The sequence below is a fragment of the Mustela putorius genome, unplaced genomic scaffold (genome assembly GCF_011764305.1).
Source record: "Mustela putorius furo isolate JIRA1106 unplaced genomic scaffold, ASM1176430v1.1 tig00003863_pilon_pilon_pilon, whole genome shotgun sequence".
Lineage (NCBI taxonomy): Eukaryota > Metazoa > Chordata > Mammalia > Carnivora > Mustelidae > Mustela > Mustela putorius.
In genome coordinates this window covers 24,074,636-24,099,399 of record NW_025422015.1, presented here as the reverse complement: position 1 = coordinate 24,099,399, position 24,764 = coordinate 24,074,636, and the positions used below count along the sequence as shown (strand labels likewise).

Here is a 24,764-nt window from a genome sequence, read left to right as displayed (position 1 = left end):
AGAAATAACTTTCAGAACTATTCTGGGTGCAATCAGTTTTCCTTGTTCATTGCATATCCTTAACCTATTTTTTTTTTTTTTTAACTTCCACTCACAGCATGAAACACCATGAGATGAGTATGGTGTTACTGTGACCTAGAAGTAGGAATCACATCTGAAGGGTAATATTTGATGAAAATTAAAAGATTTGTAAAAATACAGAGCAGTCAAGAAATAAGAATGTTTTCATAAGGCACCTTTATTATATCTGAGCCATTTTCTCACCACCTCTTCTGAATGGCTAAAGACATTTAAGCTGCAGTGATTATGAGATAGGATTATATTGGGTTTTGAAAGATTGTTTTTATATGGAACATGACAAAACACAGGCACTGAATAGCAGACTGTTCCCTTCAACATAAGCTTCTCAGAAGGACATGTACTGTTCCCACAATGCCACTATCATCCAGTCATTATATATTTTTTTAAATTGCTTTTGCTCTCTGAGAGTTTCCCCTGATTATCTTTAAAACTGGCATATTTTTTAGATCTTTATCCTCTGGAAGTCTATTTAACTTTTGCAAATATTAAGTATTAATAGGTAGAATATAATATAGGGGAAAGAAGAATAGATGGGAAACTGGCCTGAGTTGGAATCTTGACTTCACTCTCTACCAGGACTGAGACCTTGCACGATTTGCTAAACCTCTTTGGGCTTCAGCTGGTAAACCTCCAAATCCCTTACTGCCACCACACTCATCCGTCTCCTGCAGACCTGTAGTCCTCCCCAAAGTGCAACAACCAAAAGCAAAGGAAGGGTAACCAAGATCTTCTCCAGCCCTGCAGCGGAGATGCCTTCCTGGTAGGCACATTGATTGAAGCCCATGGCATAGCTGGTTAGATATGCTTAATACCTCTCCCACCAGCAGCTGATGAATCATATGAAGACAAAATGAGCTATGGCCCTAGAGCACTATTACAGTAGTAGTCAATGCTGGTTGATGTTAATAGTATTATTGTGGAGTAATTAGTTATATATCCATGCACTGATTTCTTTATAGAAAACAGTATGCATCTTTTGTAAATAGGATTTGACGAGTTTTATTGAGTATGGCTCATAAGGCAGGTGATGGCACCAGCTCAAAACTAAAGTAACTTTAAAATAATACAATTTTCTTGAGATGTAGCGTGCTATAATGAAAAGAAAATGAGTTTGGTTTCGGTGAATCCTCTCTAGCTCCATAGCTGGGACAGGGCATTCAGGGTTTGTTACTGGCCCTTAGGATTTTTACTTGTAGAATCATCATGAGGATTGATTTAAATGAGAACATGTATTGCATGGAGCACTGGGTGTTATACATAAACAATGAATCCTGGAACACTACATCAGAAACTAATGACGTGCTGTATGGTGACTAACATAACATAATAAAAAACAATAATTAAAACAAATATGTGTGTGAAAGCTCTATTATAAACTGAAATGCTATTCAACTTCATTACCGTTATATAAATTCCATGTTGTTCAGAGAAAAATTTCAAAAGAACAACTGCAAATATCTTTGAAACATACTTGGAATAATTTTATAACTTTGTGGCTGCTCCAAAAGGCAATATTCATATGACTGTGTCTTTTTTTGATGTAATAAATAATCAAATAATCTACCTCATTTTGAAATCCTAACTCCTACCTATACATATAGGCACTTGTACACATACATATCACAGTTAGATGCATAACAAACCAAAATACACATATGCACACACAGTGTAGATGTAAACAATGAGACCGTGAATATGGCTGCCTTTCCAAAGAGCATGAAAGAGTTAAAGGAAGAAGACAGAAAGAATTGAGATTTTTCTACACAAGTGGAATTTTTTCCCAAGAAGCATATGGCTATACCTTTGGTTTACTGTTTGACCTTGGTCAATTCTTTAATTGTTATAGGCCTTCGTTGCTCTATAGTTATCCAATCTATAAAATAACAGGTTGGGTTTGAAGTTCTAAAATTCTCTGGTTCTGCTATATTATTTAGCTATGAAAGGTATTAAGTAAGTAGTCAAGATTGATCTTTAACCATCTTGAAGAGAAAGCTATACTGCAGATATATTTTTTTCTGCATGTATTTAAAAAGAACACTGTTCAGTTACAAATAAAATACGAGTAGAGTAGCAAAGTTAATGCAGTCTACCTTCCATTCCAGATTGTAAATGTTAAAAACTCTTTTTGCTGTGATTGGTAGGCTTTTTCAATAGCTTATTCTAAAACATGCTTTTCCATTAATCTTAGTAATTTTCCATCATTATATGAAAATACATATCAGCACAAATAAAGAAACTTATAAATGAAGAAGATTAAGAAAACTAGGAACACATACAAACCAACATCTGCATTGGTGGCTTCACCTATGTCCTGTGAATTTCACTTAAGCTCCTATTTACAGACAATAATTACAGTAATATCCTAGTGTTGAGATTATGGGGATAAAGGCCTATCTCTCATAATAAGGTGCCTGAGGTGTTCTCCACATCCCATTGCTTCTAATCCATTATACATCTTATTTATAATTCATCTTGATTCTAAAGTGTAATTACCCAAGCATAAAATCTAATCATCGAAGCAACAGCTAAGGACAGTTCTGAAATAATACCTCCCATTCCAGTAACATATGCTTTGGGTCTTGAATACACAAAGCAATTCCTTTACAATATTTTTGCCAAATGTATGGTATTCTAGAGACATTTGTATTTACAAGCTCTTCATTTCCTGTTTTCACCCAAAATGTGGTTGCAAATAAATAGAATTAAGTGTTAGTTATGGCCAATAATAGCCAATTTGAAGACACTTACCCTTTGCCTGTTACCTGTCATCTCATGATGCTTCGGCATCCTGTTCATTGAGAATGTTAGTTCTAGAAATACGTGTTTATTACAACCTATGATTTAAAGTAAAGATCAGATTACCTTTATAAGTCAAATAAAGAATCAGTGTCCTTACCACATTTGTTGGTGTGGGAGCCACTGAGATTATAGCCAGTTCTCACCATTGTCTGAGTTCACATGATTGTCCAACTGACTTAAACTGACCTAAACTCAGGTTAGGTTGTATGTAGAACTGGAAATAGCAGTGAGTATGTGGTTCTCTACAATTAGATCATGTTGATCAAATACTTGCAGATGATCTCTAGATCATATGTTTGCAGTTCAACCTCTCTCTCCTCACCCTCATGTTGTAACAGGGCTTCTGGCTCACCGTTGAATGGCTGTTGTCTACTGGGTCACCACTGAGAAGCTGTAACTTTTGGCTACTAAAAAATAATTTTTTACATCTCCCCAAAATGTACACCTCTTATCAAGTCATAAAACTCAAAAGACAAAATAGTGAAAATAGACATTTTTTCTTCCATATGCACATTTTGCTTGGGATACCTCTTACCAGTTTTATTATACATGGAAGACCCAAAGATTGCTTTCATGTGCATAAAAATATTAAGGCACATGGTATGGATAAGTAGGCAGACATGGATATTCTGTTACCCAATGCAATGTAAAACAATTACTGCTGTTTTTATTTTTAGTCTGTCTTCAATGACTGTTTAAAAAATTATCTGGAATAGAGGCATCTCTGTTGATTTATTGTATGTGAAGCTCCGAACATACATTACCTTCTTTAATCCTCACAACAAGCTTATAAAAGAAAAAACCAACTTACCGTTTACTGAATGCTTACTGTATCCTGCAAAACACCAAGCACTGAGTACGTATTATGATCCCCATGTTATGGATGAGGAAATGGAAGCCCAGGCAAGATACAGAACCTGCCCACAACCACACAACTAGAAAACAGCAAAACTGCAATTTGAGCACGATTAAGTCTGTTTCAAAAAACCTAGATGCACTTACATCCTTAACTCTAATGTTCTACAACATCTTCATATCCCAGTTGAGGAAACTGAAGCCCGCAGTATTCAATACCTGCATAAAATCATATTAGTAAGCCATGAACAAGAATAAAACTGAGGATTGTGAAACCCACATGAAGATATAAGATAGGGTTTCCACAGGCAACAGGCACAAGTGTTGTTCTTGTTAAAGTCTGAGGAGAGAGGTGGGAGATGTTGTGTAACTCTGCGCCTGGACCTGTGGGTTCTCTATTCTCTTTGTCTCCATCCTCTCACATTGTTATGCAAATGAGACTTGAACATTTTGATGAAATGCCATATTATGAAAATAAAGATAGAAGGACAGCAGAAGACAATGAATAACTCTATGAATAACTCTAGCACAAAGAAAGAGAACTTTGTAAAAGTTTGAGTTAGGAAAAAAGGAACAGTGTTTATTTGTTTTTTTAAAATTCTCCATTTGTTTCAGGAAGGATTGTAGATAGGACTTGAAAAAATGCTATTATCTTTCCTCTTTTTATTCTGACTCAAGCATGATTATTTCATAAATGTTGCCTCAGTTCACTGAGAACATTTGATATTGAAAGACTCAAAAATACCAAAAAGTGGAAAGAATAAATACAAAACAGATCTAAGAAAGGAGGGCATTAAGATGAAATAAATATATCCAATTCCTTTAAAGAGTGTTTTAAGGTTCTAACTCTTGTATTGTCTCTTACTTTGCCAACTTAGGAATCTGATCTACAGTGTTAGCACTAAAAGATTCACAAATCGTCGGAGTTAATACACCTGCTCATTTTTCGGGTGGTGAAAACCACATTCTCAATGATGCCATGCAACTCGCCTGTATCCCTTAGAAAAAAAGTTAACTTGTAAAATCAAGGCTTCCGTATTCATTTGTGTCACAGTCTGTGTCACAGCCCTTTAAAAGGCACACATTACCAGCAGAGTGAGGCATGTACCAGTGATTCTCCATTCTGACTGCTTATTACACCCATCTAGGAGTTTTGAAACAAACCCTGAACCTACTCTCTACCCATTTAGTGAGAATTTCTAGAGGTGGTGGTACCTGCGTGGCTCAGTCAGTTGAGCATATGACTCCTGGCTTCCGCTCAGGTGGTGATCTCACAGGAGGCTCCTCACTGGACGGGGAGTCTGCTTGAGATTCTCTCTCTCTCCCTCTGCCCCTCCCCACTCTCTCTCTCTCAAATAAATAAATAAAATCTTTTGAAAAAATTAAAAGTTTAAAAAAAAAAGAATTTCTTTTAAAACTCCTCGGATGATTTTATGTACATCAAGGTTGGGAAATACAGAGACAGGTCTAGAAGCTTCCGTGCAGAGCTCCACTGGGAGCTCAGGCTCAGACTCCTATCACAGGTGCTTTTCTGCTTCATCCTACTCTCTTTCCTGAGAAGAGTCATGGTAATAAGGGTAATTGAGTGTGTTAGAGTAAACTTCACCTGCCCACTGACCTTCAGATTTCAGTTTATAGCACTGAATTATATGTAATTCCTCAATGAAAATTCCTATTTCTGAACTTTATTCTTCCTCTGAGCCTTGTTTTAAACTTCTGTTTGAGGTATAAAATGGAGCTACAAAAACTCTTTGTGTGATTTTCACGTTTACACACACAGACACAGACACAGACACATAGACACACATGCACACCAAAGCAAATACACCAGTAAGATAACAATAATTATATAGGTATCCAAGGATGAAATCCAGGTAAAGAAAATCCAGTTTTATTCTTTAATCAGCTTATTAAAGAACTGGAGCAAATCATACTATGAAATATCTCTAAATATACTTTGAATGGTTTCTTCAGTTTCTTAAATAATTTCTCAGCCATAATTTCTAGACCTTATTTGGTAACAATAGAGCGATATGAACCTTGATTTTAAATAATATGAATAAATATTAAAATATATGTTGAAGTCCACCATAAGACAAATGAGACTCAAAGTATTTTGAATACTCTCCCTGACTTTCTTTATCAGCTTGCTCAAAGCTGGGATATTATTTAACCTCATTAAAATTTCTTGTAGGTTGTGATAAAAGCACAATTGAATGCTAAATTGAGGTACTTTTGCAGTATCTAAATCAAAATAAGCGAGGGAAGACTGACTATTGATCTTTTTCTTTTTCCAAGGAGCTTTTTTGCAAATACAACTCTGGAGGACCTAGGCCACAACCAAAAGAAAACAGAGGCATTAGGAAGTTCATAGTGCATATGGTTTTTTCCTGCTTACTCAGCGATCATTCTTCCATCAATGGGAATAAGATATGCTATTAAAAAAAAAAAAAAAATTCCTACATAGTCAAGATGTTAAAACAGACCCTTTATAAACTTCATTAGGATCTGAGGAACTAAGTCTTACTTCTCACTCATAAATCAAATAATGTCTAATAAATGCAGTAGCTTTGCAGATCAAGAGGACTGAGCTTGGAACCCAAGACCACTCTCATTACCTCTTCAGGGGCTACAGGCTTCCTTCCTGAAAGCCAGAGATTTTTTTTTATACATTTGCATAATAAACCCGAATGAAGATGGGAGTCTTGATTCTGCATATGTCAGCTTTGCTAGCAGTTTTCTGTTTGCTCTAGGATTTTTATTGCAAAATGAAAAAAATAGATGAGGGAAAGATAAATTTTATTGGTGGCCTAATATTCCCAAGACATGAGGATTTTAAGTTTCTTGCTTTTATCGTCTTTAAATTATATCAATATAAAAAATGCAACCATGACACTTTTCTATTTATTTAATACTTCTCTGAGTCTCATTGGACATTAGCTAGTTATCCATCAAGCATAGCAGAAGCAGATTTTAAGTTGTCAAGGACATTGGAATTCTCTCTTTAGTCCAAATGACAATTTTATTAAAAAACAAACCTCTTTCTCAAGAAAAAGACTATTTGAAGCTTTTTCAGATTGAGTGGTATATGTAAATGACAGTTCTCCTTTGCCAAGATCTGAGGTCTAGGATGCCTTCTGTATACGTTAAGAACCACACAGAAATACACATTAGGAATCAAAACTGGTCCTTGTGTTTAGAAGTGATGTTGCCTTTAATTCAGGTAGGGGGAAAGAAGTCCTTTTTCACCACCAAGGAACCCAAGTATTGCTAAACCAAGATTCATCATTAGACTGTCCTAATTGCTTTCCTTTTCTTTTAGACATGCATGCCAGGATTTTATCGCCTGCAGTCTGAGCCGGGTAGCCACACTCCTAGACCAACTCTGGGCACCTGCGTTCCATGTCAGTGTAATGGACACAGCACCCTGTGTGATCCTGAAACCTCCAAATGCCAGGTATTTACCTGTGTCTTTCTTGTATAAGGTCCATGTGCTCATTTATCTTTACACATGCTCAGAGACCATGTGCAGAGGCGAAAGATCTAAGTGACAGGGAACTTGTGTGTGTGTGTGTGTGTATGTGTGAAATAAAACATGGGAAAAAAGACATTAACCATATTATACATTTTTTAAAGTAATTAAAAATTGATCATTGGAAAAGCCACTGCTCATGTCAAGAAATAAAATATTAATAGCAGTTTAGGAGAACACCTGAGGACACTACGATTTATTTAAAAATCATATGAGGGTTTTTTTCTGATTACATACAAAAATAAACTTACTAAAAATTTGGAAATGATAAAAAAATTTTGAAAAGATAAAGTCACCCAAAATTCAACTGAACATTTAATATTTTAGGTATTAGAGTTCTATGAATTTTATGCATATATTTATACACAAGATTTATATAATACCATAGGTGCTGTTTTATGTTCCACTTTTTAAATGTACCTATTCTGAATGTGTTAGGTTGCTTGATGTTCTTTGAAATGTTTAGTCTTTGATTAGATAGCCCATAATTTAACCACTTCCCATAGAAGTGGTTCCAAGCTACTCTTGTTTTTTTTGTTGTTGTTGTTATATTCATGCTAATAGCCTGCCCTCTAACACTGCTAACCTACCTTGAAATAGTCAGGACTCCAAGAAATTTAGGTTTGCCATGTCACCAGACAGAGTTCCCCAGACTCTAATCCTCACACAGGTCTGGACACCAGATTTGCTAAACCCGTTTCCCATCTCTGCTCATCTACTGAAACCCCTCCAGTGAGGCTTCTGGAACTCAAAGTGGAAACTCAGCAAATTCCACTACATATTCTCCCTCTTCCTTTAGTGTTCTCTTCATTTTGCTGTCCCCGACATACTGCTCCCCCTAGAGCCTTCCAAGGGGTAGCTCTTGCCTCACACTCTGCATTTACCTGAGTCTGAAAGGAAGCAGGAGTCCTTACTCCTCACCACCATTTCCCTGTCATCTTCCTTCTCCCCCATTACAACACGTGGCTTTGAATCACATGCCCCTATCTATTTGCCCACCACACCTGCTCATCCCTGTTCTCTACTAACCGTCAGGGCATCCACCTCATTCATTCCTTGAAGATTTTTCCTCTTTATCATTGCCATTCTCTCTAGCACTATTCTTATCATAATCCTTGGTGATTTTAGTGTTCATGACATTAACTCTTCCATACCCTTAACTCTGCTTCTTGTCCTCACTCCTTAGTGCTGCTCCTGAACTTGTCATTACAAGAAAGTGCAATGCCTCCACAGTCCCAGGTCAACTGTCTTCTTCTTCAGCCATCATCTGTTTTCTCTCCAGTTCACTTCTTCTGGATACATCAGTTCCAACCTTTTTGGTGTCACCATTGGTGCTCACGGCTTTTCATTGCTCCTTGGCTCCCTCAGGTCCTCCCTTTCTCAACCAGCTCAATATTCATGACCCCTCTTTAGTATCACTTCCTTATAATGTTCATTTCTCTTGCAACTCCTTTACTTGTTTTCATTCAGTTAATTCTAACACTCATTACATCCTCTGGCTCCATACCTGTGCCTTCTAAGCTGAATGTGGCTGCTGAGAAACAGGTAACTATGCTGTCTAGTCTCACCATAAATCGATGATTGCTCACTTCAGATTGACCCTTTGTGCTACTCTGCAATCATATCACTCTACTTCAGTCCATTCCCTCTCCCACATTTCTGGATGATTATTTCATACCTTCTCCTTCAAGCCCTCAAACCCCTCCCCCAACCCTTTTCCAGCCTTACTCTCAATAGATGGTCATGCTTTCATTTCATTGAAAGATTAGAAGTAGTTGAAAGAGAACTAATAGAATCCCCCATTACCACATGTACCCACCATTCTGCATCTGTGTGCAGTTACTCTGACTCTTCATCATTTTGGATGAACTTTTCTTGTTTCTAGACCACATCTGCGCTTATGCTCTGGATCCCAGCCCTTTCTCTCGCTCAAGGACATCATTCTGCCCATCCCTATTTCCTCTTCTCTCTTGCATCATCACTGTTTGTTTCTTCTGCTATCTTAAAAAAATAATAAAAATGTGGAAACAAACAAACAAACAAACAAAAATAGAGGCACCTGGGTGGCACAGTTGGTTGAGCAACAGACTCTTGGATTTTGCTCAGGTTAAAATCTCATGGGTCATGGGATTGAGCCATGTGTCTGGCTCCATGCTCAGTGGAGAATCTGATGAAAGATTCTCTCCATCTGCCTCTCCCACCATGTACATGTATGTGCACATGCTCTCTCTATCTCTAAAATAAGTGGATGAATTTTTAAATATTTAATTTATTTATTTTAGAGATAGAGCGTGTACAGGGAGAGGGGCAGAAGGAGAGCAAGAGCGAATCTTAAGCAGATTCCAGAGTGAGCATGGAACCCCACTCAGGGCTTAATCCCGGGACCTGAGATCATTACTTGAGCCAAAATTGAGTTGGATATTAAATCATTTGAGTCACCCAGGCATCCCATAAATGGACGGATCTTTAAAAACATAAAAAAAAAAAAAAGAATAAAAGCAAACTCTCTTGACTTCATTTTCCCTATTGACTTCTACTACTTTATTCCTCTCCTTATATACAGTGAGGAATTATTTATACTCCTTCTGTAGTTTCCTCCATTCTCTCTTGAATTACTAAAATCAGGCTTTTACCCCTGCTATTGTACTAACCAGTTAACTAATAGTCAAATATCAGTCTTCATCTTTCTTGATCAATCAGCAGCATTTGCTACTTTAAATCATCCATTCTTTTTTTTTTTTTTAAAGATTTTATTTATTTATTTGACAGACAGTTCACAAGTAGGCAGAGAGGCAGGCAGAGTGAGAGAGGGAAGCAGGCTCCCTGCTGAGCAGAGAGCCCAATGCGGGGCTTGATCCCAGGACCCTGGGATCACGACCCGAGCCAAAGGCAGAGGCTTTAACCCACTGAGCCACTTAGGCTCCCCTAAATCAGCCACTCTTCTTAAAACTTTTTGTTCACTTGACTTCCCTGGACATGCTCTTCCAGGATTTCTAAATCAGGTGACTACTCCTTCTGTCTTCATTGCTATGTTTTCCTCCATACCTGAGATCTACATACTGGGGGTCCTAAGATTTAATCCTTGAAACAGTTTGCTTCTCTAACTTATACTCATTCGCAAGGTTATCTTACCCAAGCACATGCCTTTCAGTACCTACACTGAGAAACCATGGTATTTACCATTGTTTCTGTGATTAAATTTTAGACCAGGTATTTAATCTCTCTAGAATTTATCCTGGTATGAGGCAGTATCTTTCTTCAGATATATATTACTTTTTAAAAATTTTATTTATTTTTACTTATTTTATTTAAATGCAATTTGTTAACATATCATTAATTTCAGATGTAGAGTTCAGTAATTCATCAATAGCATATAACTCCCAGTGCTCATTACATCATGTGCCCTCCTTAATTCCCATTACCTATTACTTTAAAGAAACGTTCATGTATTAACATTTCCTTTTCTCCTTAATACATCATGGTATCTGAATTTATACAAATATGTTTTATCCATATTAAGATATGCTTAAAGGATCATCTATTCTGAGCTATTTACCTTCTAGCTCTTATTAGGGTACTCTGATCAAGTTCATTTTATACAAGTCATAATATCTGGCATAGTAGGGGTGCTTGGCTCAGTCTGTTAAGCATCTGCCTTTGGCTCAGGTCATGATCCCCAGGTCCTGGAATCAGGCCCCACATGGGGCTCCCTGCTCAGTGGGAGTCTGCTTCTCCCTTTGCCTCTCCCCTATCCCCCTCCCCCTACTCATACTCTCTCTCTCTCTCTCTCAAATAAATAAAATCTTTTTTAAAAAATATGGCAAACTAAGGCGTTTCTTCTTTTTCTAATTTCTTGACTAGATGTAATTACATATCCTTCCAGACAACATTCTGATTCACAGTTTCAATCTCTTCACCAAAAAATGTTACTGGAATTTTTATTGGAATGGCATTAAGCCTATATGTAAAGAATTGCTGTTTTTACACTAATCAGTTATCTTCCCTCAACCTCGGAGTATAATATTCTTCTCCATTCAAACCATTTTGTGTCTCAGAGTATACTGTTTTTATTATTACCTATATAAATTACACATTTCTTATATTAAACTTATTTCTATATATCTTACATTTTTACTTCAATGGTGAATGTTACATTTTTTTCTGTTTCGATATATTTACTAACTTGTCATTACTGATAAACATTAGCAGAATTGATTTTTGATATCCAACCACTTTTTTAGTTTTAGAAATTTCTCAGTTGATTCTTTCAGTTATTTTTATATTTATAATAATATTATTTACAGATAGTTATAATTGTGCTTTTCCTTGCCAGAAGGTATACCTGATATAATAGGTTATGTTTTTGCCTTAAGTCTTCTAAAAATGTTAAATAGGAGGGTAATTAGTTTCCTATTTTATTCCTAATTTTAATATGAATGCCTCAAGTCTTTTGTCACAAAGTATGATGCTAGTGGTTAGCTGAAGATAATTATTCTTTATCATGTTTAGAAAACTTCTTTTTATTCTTGACTTAAGGATACTCCCTTTCAGTCAAGATAGGATATTAAAACTGATTATGGGCTTGTGAGGAGTAGAATAAAGGTAAAGATGCATTAAAGATATGCATTTTAGATATGAGCATATATTTCTTTTTACCTTAAACAGAATGATGAATGATATTATTGACTAGATGAATAACTGAATAATATTAACTATCCTTGAATTCTTGAAACAATTACTATATGCTCAGTGTAGTAGTCTCTCTCTAATCTGTTGGCTTGTAAAATTCAATAAATAATTTCAAGAAAGGGGATTAATTTATATATCTTAAGTGAGAATTAAATGCATTGTTCTTCCTTCTTATGTAATCTTCACTGGTATTTTTTAACAGGTTATGTTTAATTCATACGATTTTTGTTGTTGTTTTAAGATTTATTTATTTTGAAGAGAAAAAGAGAAAGCGTGAGTGAGGGAGAGGGAAAGAAAGAATATCAAACAGACTCCATGCTGAGTGTAAAGCCTGACACAGCACTCGATCTCAACACCCTGAGATCATGACTGGAGCCAAAATCAAGAGTTGGACCCTTAGCTGACTGAGCCACCCAGGCACTCCCATATGATTAATTTTAAAACATTCATAAAGGATACAGTTTAACTTCATCTTTTAGGATAAAAATTGTTTATACTGTCCTCTTTATAACAATTGGTTATTATAGCTATTTTTGTGCTACAAATTTTTTTTTGAGATATCCCCAGATGAAGTAAAAAATAAATACATGTGCACATCAGACATGCACAGATAGTATAAGTTGCTATGCTCTGAATTCTTATATTTTCCTTCAGGGAGCACGTAACTTTAGAATTTAGGCAACTTTGTTCATCTTTGTAATAGCCCCAGGAGGCATACAGGAAATAGCTATTATTACTCTGATGCTATAACTGAGGGAACCTGAAGCATAGTGATTTCTTTGCTATGTGTAGTATGGATCCCAGTTTAATATGAACACCATTACACAGAGCAATGCCCTCAACTTTGGGTCAAGTGATCATAAGCATGACTGTGTGGTCAGACTGTTTTGGTCCCAATCCTCACTTCATTTTTTACGGGCTGTGGGAGACCAGTTAGTTATGTCACATCAGTGGGGTCTTAGTTTCTTCATTTATATATATATTTTTTTATTTTTTATAAACATATGCATGGATGGAACTAGAGCGTATCATGCTTAGCGAAATAAGTCAAGCAGAGAAAGACAACTATCATATGATCTCCCTGATATGAGGAAGTGGTGATGCAACATGGGGGCTTAAGTGGGTACGAGAAGAATAAATGAAACAAGATGGGATTGGGAGGGAGACAAACCATAAGTTTCTTCATTTATAAAATGAAGATAATAATCGTAGCTACTCAGAGTTCTTGTAAGGATTCGATGAAATATTGTATAAAGGGTATGGAACACTACTTAGTGCGTGGCAAGCTCCAGAAAAGTGATAGTGATGACGATGATGATGAAGATAGTAATTATCCTACCTGTTATCTACCATTTATAGTCCAAGAATCAATCGGGTGATAATCAAAACATGTAAAAATCACTATCAGTGCTATGCTAGAATTCCTCACTTTTTTTCTCATATCGTTCTTCAAAAATATGGAGTAGAAAAGAATAACACTATAGAAAACTTTACAGTCTAAGTGTTTCACCTTTTAAATAAAATCCACATCACTTAATAACTATTCTCTTCATAATTCCTAATGATACTTATCAGAGAACTGTTGTTTCACTCTAGGCATTAATATATCCTACACATAAATATGTTACTACTAATAGCCCAGTACTATTGTCCCGTAAGGAAAATTTTCCTTAAGGAAACTTTTAAGGAAAGTGGAAGAGCAAAACCTATGTGGTATTGAACCCCAAGCCAGGGGGAAGCGGAGGTGAAGAAACAACTGCCATTCAGGATCCACACATACACCTAGTAGATAATCTCAGGTAGTAGGAAGGTAGATAGGTAGATAGATGATAGATAGATAGATGGATGGATAGATGTACAGATGGGTAGATAGAAAGATAACGTTTCCAAGTTAATATAACACACACATCTGTATCTGTCTATATCTATATCTACAACTCTCTGTATATATAAACACTATACCCCTGTGGTTAGTATTATTTTTGCAAAATTTTAAAGGGAATGTTGAATTCTCCTCAAGCTCAGATAACTTTTTGCAGACCAAATAATTTGTGAAAATATTATTTTCATTCTATCATTTCTTTTTTTAAAATGAAAAGGAAAAAACAATCCTTGTTGACCAGCTCTGTTGTCTGAAACCACCAGCTTCTGTGATTAAGTAGTTAGCCCTATATTTGGTAAACAGACTCATAACTAAAATCTACTGTTTTTAAGATACTTTATAAACCATACCTTACTGAATTTATCTAAAAATCTGACTAAAATAGGGATTGTTAGCATTGTATTACAACTCTGAAAATTAATGCTTAGAAAATTTAAGTAACCTACAGAGCCTTAGCTAAAATGTATTAGAATCAGGTTTCAAATCCACTATAAAATGCTATCTACAGAGTGTGAGAGAGAATAAATACACTGTTATCTGATTAAATGATTTGATTTTGAAGGCTTAGGTGAATTCTATCTTAGAGTACTGATAGAATCTGCAGCATGGAAAATATTTGCAAAAATCATGAAATATGAAATTTACCATAGGATGAAATGCCACTCCAGGTTTATAAAGGAAAGTAAAATGTAGCAAGCATTGATTTTTTTTTTTGCAAGCACTGATTATGATCTCCAGTAAAACTTAAAGATTGCTTACTTAATATCTAAGTGTAGAAAAAACAAGTGCTCATTAGAAATCAGTATAGGTTCACTCAAAATAAACATATGAGACTTATTGCTAGGGTTACTGTATGTAAAATATCTGAGATCCTTCCTGAATCCCATTATGATATTAAATTCATCATAAAGTGTGATATATCATATCTCAAATTCAGCAAAAATAGTAATAGTCCCCAAATGTTCTACCCTATTTACATATGTGCCAGGCCTAAAGCTGATCCCTGTAGATAGATTTTTTTTCTCATTTATTCTTATAGGAAACTTATGTGGTAAATATAATTGTTCCCTCTTTTACAGTTGATAAACTAATGCTGACAGAAATTAAATAATTTGCTCAAGTCATAAGCCAGTAAAGATCAGATCTATGATCCAAACTCTGGTTTGTTTAAATAGGCATTTGATAGGATGTTTCTTGATATTTTCACAAACAAGTTTGAAGAGATGGGCCAGATAGTAACTTGTTAACAAATGTGATGACTGTAGAAGGTTCTCTGCACTGAAGAATGTGTGCTGGGTTGTAGATTCACATCTCCAATGATGAGATACAGGCTTTGTGTTTCAGCCAGCCCTGTGATCAGTGATTTGGATGAGATGTATCAAAGAAAGCAGGAAGTGTTACCTAATGTATTAGGTGGTGGTCAAGAAGCTGAAAGAGGGGTGCCTGGGTGGCTCAGTGGGTTAAGCGGCTGCTTTTGGCTCAGATCATGATCTCAGGGTCCTGGGATCGAGTCCCGCATCGGCTCTCTGCTCAGCAGGGAGCCTGCTTTCTCCTCTGCCTTTCTCTCTCTGCCTGCCTCTCTGCCTACTTGTGATCTCTCTCTGTCAAATAAATAAATAAAATCTTAAAAAAAAAAAAAAAAGCTTAAAGAGCCTGACAGGTAGACATATGAACCACAATTAACAATTAATATAAAAGATTCTGAACTTAGGTAGGTTCATTTCATTCTTCTTGTTCATTCATTCTTGTGGCATTTATAAATATTTCCAATGTGCAGGTATTGCAGTAGCTGACAAAAAGATACTGAGATGAAGAAGGCAGAGGACTTGCACTCTAGGGGCTTATATTCTAGTGTTTAGGGAAAGAGCAGAGGAAATGATGTGTAGTAACAATTCCTGTGAAATAGGAGTTTTTACTTGACTGGGGAGTCGTGTATACAAGATCCAGATCAGGGAAGGGAGTACAGTCACTGTATTTTCAAATCACAGGAAGAGACTTTAATATCTATTTTAAGAGAAATTCTGAGTGATCAAGATTATTAAATGTTTAACTTGAAGAGATTTAGGAAGTAATTGTATTTCATAGATATTTGAGGACTTTCCTTGAGAAATGGGAATTAGATTTAATCTTCGTAGCTTCCCAGGGCAGAACTTGGATCATTGACTGAAAGTAAGAATGAGATGTGTTTTCATTCAACATGAAGAAAAACTTAATAGCTTCTAATTATACAAGATGAAAAGGGCTGCCTTATAAGTATCCATTCATTCAATAATGTATTGAAAAAAAAGTGGGTAGGCATCCCTTTAAAGAAAGAGAGCTAAGTTAAGCAACTTCTCCCCTCATATCTAAGGTACTATATAATATTAATGTTATATTATTTTGATTTAGTAGAGGAATATATACCACCAGTTTTCCCATGTGCAAAAAACCCCTACCAATATCATATATTCTAATCTATTATTGAAAAGGTACTAGAAAGTATACTACCACTCTTGAGAATATAATTAAACTTCTTATCAGACATCTAAAATACAGGATATTTTCCTAGAGATTAATTTCTGTACAAGGTGAATATTGTGCTTCAAAGTAGTCAGGAAAGTCATATGAAAGGTCTCTGTCAAAAAGTTTCAAAAATAGCATCATGATTTATGTGTTGTGTTTGTGGACCTAAACAGAACATTTGATTTTGTTAACCAAGTTTAGTATGTCAGCAACTCTGTAAAAGATTGACTGTCAAGGCTAAAATATTTACTCGATCTATGAAGAAATTATATAGAGTTGCAGGTGTAAGAGCAGCAAACCATATTTTTGTATCTCTGTATTTCTGATAATGATCAATATTGTCGTTAAGTGTTTTGAGTCAATTATTAATGTTATGTTAGGTTATGTAAAATAATTCATTATGCAGTGTGTTTATTTTTAAATGCAAAATGCTGGGACATCTGGGTGGCTCAGCCAGTTAAGCCACTGCCTTCAGCTCAGGTCATGATCCCAGTGTCCTGTAATTGAGTCCCACATCGGGCTCCTTGCTCAGTAGGGAGCCTGCTTCTCTCTCTGCCTCTGCCTGCTTGTGCATTCTCTCTCTCTCTCTCTCTGACAAATAAATAAATAAAATCTTTAAATGCAAAATGCTGATAATTGTATAAGATCCTGCCTATTCTTTGGGGACATAGTTATTCACTTAACTGTAACATATGTTCTTAAAACACTCTCCAGCTAACTCACAATTTGACACCTTGCTGAATGATTTAGACTGGAATTTATGGGTAATTTATCTCAGAACCATTATCTCTTGCCATACTGTTCTTAAATATGGAATGGCTATTTTATTGCTAAAATACTGGTTCTTTTGGATGGCCGAACAAAAGAAGATCATGGTACTTATACAACCAATCCTAATTCAGAATACAACAAATTATCTTGTTCTATTAATCATATTTCTATAAAGTTATTAGACTGAGACTTGGCCTTTTTCATCTTAAGGAGACTGACCAGTTTGATCTGTATTTCCTATATTGTACATTCAGCCATGCAGAATAGTCATCAAATAACTACCATGATTCAGTCTAGTGTTGAGCTAGAAGGAGCATTGAGCCCAGACTTGGGACATCAGGGAAAGTTTATCAGAGAAAACAACATTTAAAATGAGAGCTGGGGTGCCTGGGTGGCTCAGTGGGTTGAGCCGCTGCCTTCGGCTCAGGTCATGATCTCAGAGTCCTGAGATCGAGTCCCACATCGGGCTCCCTGCTCGGCGGGGAGCCTGCTTCCCTCTCTCTCTCTCTCTGCCTGCCTCTCCATCTACTTGTGATTTCTCTCTGTCAAATAAATAAATAAAATCTTTAAAAAATAATAATTAAAAAATAATAAAATGAGAGCTGACTTGAGTAGCTGCTAACCAGGTAAGTGAAGGGCTTTGCATTTAAGAAGTCCCAGAGGAAAGAGAGCACGAAATATGAGAATTTCAAATGGTCCTCTATGGCTTTCACACAGCATACGAAGGTGGCAGTGGCTAAAGGTAAGGCTGGAGGGGTAAGCAAGCAGATGAGAAAGGTATTTCTTGCCATGTTGGAAAGTGTATAATTCATCCTGAGGGCAATGGACAACTAGTGCAGACTTTCCAGCAAGAGAAAGACATGGTTTGAAAAGTTCTGTAGGATGATCATTTTGATTGCAGTGTAGGGAAATCATTGCATTAAAAAAAATAAAATTAGAAGCAGGATCTTTAGCTAAATTCTGTTCCAGTAAGCCAGGTAAAAATGAGACTAGCCCGATAAAAAATAGTAGGGACAAGGAAGTAAACAAACAGAGAGTAATAGAATCATGGAACACACTGATCAAACGGGCTCTCTGGGATGAGAGAGGCCTTTCGATAGCTGGCTTGGGCAATTGAGCAAGTGATAGTGACCCCAGATGAAATGGACAATACAGAAGTATTAGCAGGTTTAAAGAGAGATGAGCTTAATCTTTGATATTTCAAATTCAAGGTGCTTTTGTTATGAAGTAAGATCTATCCAGGAAGCATTTGGAAATGTAAGTCTAGAACTCATTAGAGACATCTGGCCTGAATATATAAAATTTAGAGATTTTGGCAAATAGGTGATAACCAAAAGTCATAGTAATGGGTGAGATCACCAATGTAGAGTGTGTAGAGAAAAGGTGAGAAAAGAAAAAAAAAAAAAAGAAGTGAGAGCCAAAGTAGAATCAAGAACCCAATCTTACTACACAGGAAGGGAAGAAAGAGTCCATGAAGGAGCATAAGAAACAGTAGCCGAAGAGTTAGGAGAAAAATCAGCAGACCATACCATTAAAGAAACCATAGGAAGAGAAAATTCAAAGAGTAGCCAGAAATATTAGCTGCTGCAGAAAATTCATGTATCATAAGGACTTACTATTATCAGTAAATTTGGATTTATCAACAAAGACCTTATCAGTGAGCCTGGAGTAAGGGTAACATGAGAAGACTTTTTTAAAGTGGGGAGTGCTGAAGGGAGATAAGGAAATAGAAATCAGGAATGTAAACAATGCTTTTTAAAATGCTTATCAAAGATAGGATGGAAATTTCCAGAGATCTGAGGCCCGAGATATTTTTGAGCTAGAGAAGTCTGGGCCAACCTCAAATGCTAATAGGAAAAATGAGCAAAGAAGGGAAAAATGCAGATGCTGATGAAAAGGGGGAGGCAGAAAGGCAAGGAATCCAGTTTAGGAAGAGAATCGCTTCAGACAAAGGACAAACACCACTTCCTGTGGACAGAAATAAATGTTAAAAGGATGGAAAGTACTGCGAGCCAGATGGCAAGTCTTTCACAGGAATCTGAGGGAACACTCGAATGAGTGCTTCCTATTCTCTGAAAATAGGGTACTGTCGTCTGCTGAGAGGTGGAGATTGAGCGTATTTGAAGTAAATAGCCTATTATATAAGAAACTGGATTCATTTTACATTATTATAAAAGACATCTGTAAGTGGTGTAATGCATTTTCAAATATAGCCCCCAAATGTAAAAACCAAAACAATGGCCTAAAATTCATCATGGTAATGTCATGATTTCACCCTATGCAAGAGCAGAAACTCTGAAAAAAAGAGTCATGAGAAGTCCTAAAAAAATTTCTAATTCCAGTGTGGAGGAACTGACATCAGTTACTGTGTGTTATGATGACCACACATACAGTACCAAACTTTGTCTGGCCATTAGAACACACATGAAAAGTAAATATGTGCTTCTCTTTTGAATGAAGCCAAAAGCCCAGCATAGGGGATGTGGACAAAGTTCAATATGGAGCCTACAGGCGTCTCTGTAGCTCCCGCTGAGTTGCTCAAATCAGTTCCATAACATAGACAGCTATTTTATTACTGACTTTTTTGCTTCTCAACTTTTCTTCTGAGATTCTTTATAAGAAGTCATTTTTATAAACCACTCCAAACCCTGTGTTATAAAAATCAAGCAAAAACGCAATCCATAGTCTTCCTTTTCCCTCCATTTTCTCAACTCCCCAAGTCAAGTATCACATTTCCTCTACATAACAGTCAGTATTGCATTCCTGCTGCCTTGTTTCTTATTTGGCATTTTTTAAAATAATTTTCCCAAAGTAGAAGTAAATTAGTATAGAGTCGGATGTCATTTTACCTTTTTCTCTTGCTTGATTCCTCTCAGTGCTTGACATATAGCTCTCCCTAAGTGCTCATTGCATGAATTATTGCAATGTGTTAAGTATAATTTTGCTTTATGAGAACTTTAATTACAAAACCACACAGTATTCTGAAACTATTCTCATTTCCTTTTGGAAATGTTAAAGCACATAGCCCAAGTGCCTCTTGCTATGCAAACATGAAAAAGAAAATTTTGACCTGGGATGCCTGGTTTCAGATTGGGTCCACTCTATTTATAAAAAGTTATCAAAATATGGCAAGAATTAGATGGATAACATTAGTAGTAGTAACATTAGTATAGTAACTGGGGTGACCTTTGTTCTGTTTTGTTTTGTTTTGCCTCTTGTTGCCTCTTAAAACATATATGCTTGGTTTGGTTTCAGAAAGTCCATTGACAGGCACTCACCAAGGTCCCAGGATTTTTAGTACTTACTAGCACCATTCTAGAAGAAACATAAATGGCCAGATGATGTAATAAATTATAGAAATGTGTGAAGTAGGGACACCTGGGTTCCTCAGTTGGTTAAGCGACTGCCTGTGACTCAGGTCATAATCCTGGAGTCCCAGGATCAAGTTCCACATCAGGCTCCCTGCTCAGCAGGGAGTCTGCTTCTCTCTCTCACCCTCTCCTTGGTCCTGTTCTCTCTTTCTTATTCTGTCTCAAATAAATAAGTAAAATCTTTAAAACAATGTGTGAAGTATGTTCCCCAGATTACAGTAAGAGAAAAATTTACACAGAGATTGATACAGAAAAAAAAAAAAAAAAAGAAAGGAAATTCTTATTGTCAGTATAGCTACGACATCCTGGTATTGTTTTCTTTTAGGGAAGAACTTCTTTAAAAATATGTATACCAAGAGTCGCTGATTAAATGTCTGACTCTTGATTTCAGCTCAGGTTATGATCCCAGGGTCATGATCTCAGGGTTGTGAGATCGAGGCCTGAATCAGGGCCTGTGCTGGGCATGGAGAATGCTTAAGATTCTCTCTCTCCTTCTGCCCCCTCCCAACACCCCGTGGCCCCACACACACCCTCTCCCTCTCTCTCTAAAGTATATATATATCAAGAACTCCTTCAATGATATGTGTGTGTTCACAGGAGAACACATACTTATAGGTGAAGAGCTGTATGACAAATTACATTCTAACTCTCAGTAAATAAAAACAAACTTCTCTCTTTTCCTTTACAGAATTGTCAACATCACACTGCTGGTGACTTCTGTGAACGATGTGCTCTTGGATATTATGGAATTGTCAGGGGATTGCCAAATGACTGTCAGCAATGTGCTTGCCCTCTAATTTCTTCCAGCAACAAGTAAGATTAAGAAATATTACCAAATTTCCCAATCAGTAGTACCATCTGTGTAGCACACGGGCTTCTAGGATTTAACTATTTTTTTTCATATAGACGAAATCTCTGTTTAAGATAAACATTATTTTAAACAATTTAAAAACATGACAAAGTGAGCATATAATGCTCTGTGGTTTGTTTTTCCATTAGAAAATAATGGAAATAGCTACTGTCCCAAGTAATTAATATTAATTAAAAAGTAAATAATAATATTGGCATAATTTATGTTTATGCAATAAGTGATACATATGTACACATGTTTGTAATTTTACACACTTTTATAAGTATCTTGTATTTACATATGGTTCTGACACAAACTCAACTATGAAGGATTGTTTAGGTGCATATTATGTGACTTTGGTGACTCCTTCCACTTGCTTTGTGTGTTTAATTCACAATATGTAAAGAATTATTAAGAAAATAATTGAAAAAAATAGCTAAAGGAAGGTGACTTATTTTTACACTCCAAAATAAGCCCATATTTCCCAGAATCACAGTCCCATTCTGTTAAGACGGTCTGAGCTTGGTACCATGGAAACACAGCCATAAGGGGAAACAAAAACCAGAATATCTTATTTCAGTGCTGTCTGCACATTTTGCACTGGTTTATCTATTGAAGAAAACCCTTGTTGCAAAGTCTGTCTATACTTGAAAGTATAAGTGATTTATAGACTTCAGTCTCTACCTGGTAGGGCAGTTTTTTCCTCTAAGAATTTACTTTTGAAAAGAATATAGGGCACTTTGTTCAGAATTAGAATCCTGGACTCCTTTTCTTGAGTATATGAGAGCCACAAAGCAATTGAGATCGATGATTCCCCCCTGCTGACTCAGTTTTTTAATTTTCCCCTTCATCATTGGCTTTATATACATTCTGAAAACATTTTCATGTAAATTCTCCCTTTCTTCTGAAAGCTCTTTTTTTTTTCTGCTTATGAGAATCAAAGGTATTTTTGTCAAATATGAATTTTTAGACAAATGGGATAGAGATGAGGATAAAATACATGTTCTTTTTGTTCATGCAAGCACCGAGTGGTAGGTGTATGAAAAATAACATTATTTCTATTTTCCTTTCCCTAAACTCCCTCTGATGACTAGATTTAAACAAGAGAATGTTATTTATTATATTGTTATTAAAATGTGAGTCATTGGATTAGAAAGATTCAGTAATTAACTGATAATTTCTTTGATAACAATGAAGCATAACATCTGTTGAAAAGGCTCACAATAAAAAGTGTCTTAAGAGAAGTCAACCTAAATGTAAAGGGACTTCAAAGGTACAAATACCACACTTAATTTTGAAATTCAGGAACATATTGAATGAAGTAGTAGCATTTATAATAGATCGTAAACAGTAGATTAAAAGGCTTTTACTAGTGGAGATAGCAGGAAGTTACATGAACAAAAGCTTAGAAAATAGAAAACACAGTTCTTCACGTTTAAGAACTAATAAGTAAGAGTTTGGAGCATGGAGTTCAAATAGATGAAAATGAGCAGATCAAATGAACAGGAGAATGGAGGCCATGTTTTAGAAATCCTTGAATACCCATCTAAGAAATTGCTATTTAATTTTCTCTGTAATGAGGAAACACTGCAAGTTTTTAGTTAGAACAAACAAACAAAAAGGTTAATGTGGCCAGAGCCACACTTTAGGAAGACTATTAGGAGAGAGCCGTGTAAAATGAATTAAAACAGGCAAAGAAAAAAAACAAAGAGTGTGATTAATATAAGCTATTGCACAAACTTAGGCAAAAGATAATGAGAATATAAAGGTAGGTGGTAGTAATAGGAAGGGAGAAGAGGGGACAGGTGTGAGAGCACTATTGAATGCAGCTTTCCAGGAGTGCTAACTAATTAGACATGAGGAGTTCAGGCCAGGCAGGAATTGAAGCCAAAGGTTGTTAGCCAGGTTGACCTCAAAAATGGTAGTGCGATCAACTGAAAGAGGGAAACCAGGAAAGAGCTGCTCCAGAGGATAGACAATTTATGTTCCAAATAGGTTAAAATTGATATGAAAGATCTGTCCAAATGGAAATATGCAAATAGCTGCAGAAAATGGAAATAGAATTGGAAGGGCAGATGAAGGAAGAGATATGTTAATAAATGAATTAAAATTGAATAAGATTTCCCGGGGTTATGTCTCCCAAGGGGATTGTGTGGAAAGAAGGAAAGACAGAATTCCTTACACTAGAGAAACGAGAAAAGAAAGATGAGCCAGGATGGGAACTGTCAGGGAGGCAAGGGAATGGAGACCACATGGCTAAGGATACCCCCAGGGAGAAAAGCAGCTGCTCTCAGAGAAGTCTGAGTACACAGGGGAGCCATGACCTGTGAGGGTCACAGAAGAGTTTTGACAGTCAATCCAGGAAAACAGACGTTATGTTACAAGGATGGCAGTTTATAGCTTTCAGGGTTTTCAAGAAGGAAAAAGAAAGAGTGCTACCTTGATTGGTTAGTAGGATTAATAGAAAGGTGTGTTTTCATTTTTGTTTTCTGTGATTTGTATAATTTAAGTACATTTTTATGGAAAAAGAATCAAAATACCAAATCAAAATACCAAAGAATCAAAATACCAAATCTAAGTGGCTAGTTCAATGGTTTTCAAACTTTCTTAACTGCAACCATTGTAAGAAATCATTTTTTAATATCCTAAGTTGGTACATGCAAAACTTCTGTGTATATAATATAAATGTTTATAAATATGTATATATCCTATAACTTTTATTCAATTTCATTTTCCCACATTATTAGAAGAAATTTTATTCCAAACCTACTAGAGTGATTTCATGACCACTCATATGACCACCTAAAGCTTGGCACATCAGTTAACAAAGCAAACACCTGTGTGTGCTCAGAAGGGAAGAGTTAAAATACAAAGCAAAGAAACAAGCCAGGGCAAAGAAGAGAGGCCCTTCTTCCCAAGATACAAAGTAAATTTGGACTATGGAGGAAGCTGAGATACGCTCTTCAGTGACTTGGGTCTGGGTAGCCAATGAAAAGTAAGGAGTAAGTCATGGTTAGTGATGACTAACTCCCTTCCCCACATTCGTTTTTCAGTATGTCTTACCATGACAAACTGTCAACTACCATGAGAGTGCAGTGTGGCTCAGGGTTTTCTGCCACCTACTCAAGGAAACGTTAGATACTTTCCAACAGAGTAGAAGAAACTGTAAGCCCTCTGCAGTCTGACCGCCTTTCCCCTTCAATGCCCTCTCTTCCCTTCTACAGTGATGTCACGTCGGAGTACCCTGCTCTTTCCCAAACACGCCAGCCATCTTTTGCCAGACAAAGACAAGAAACTGTGTGGTTTCATTTACATTGGGAATTTTTTTTTAAATATGGTCTCATAGAAACTGACTGTGGATGGTGGTTACCAGGGTGTGGGGTGTGGGGGAAATTGAGAAAGGCTGGCAAAAGGATACAAATTTTCAGTTAT

The 24,764-nt window shown here is 36.2% G+C and overlaps 1 protein-coding gene across 5 annotated transcripts in view; it reads left to right on the top strand.

The window, feature by feature from the left end:
* Nucleotides 1-24,764, top strand: part of LAMA2 (laminin subunit alpha 2) — a 637,158-nt gene that overhangs the window by 420,302 nt on the left and 192,092 nt on the right. For all 5 annotated transcript variants that reach the window (XM_045066381.1, XM_045066380.1, XM_045066378.1 and 2 more), the window contains 2 exons: nt 7,058-7,192; nt 21,171-21,295. In XM_045066381.1, coding sequence (XP_044922316.1) covers nt 7,058-7,192; nt 21,171-21,295 — 260 coding nt within the window. The remainder of the gene's footprint in view (nt 1-7,057; nt 7,193-21,170; nt 21,296-24,764) is intronic.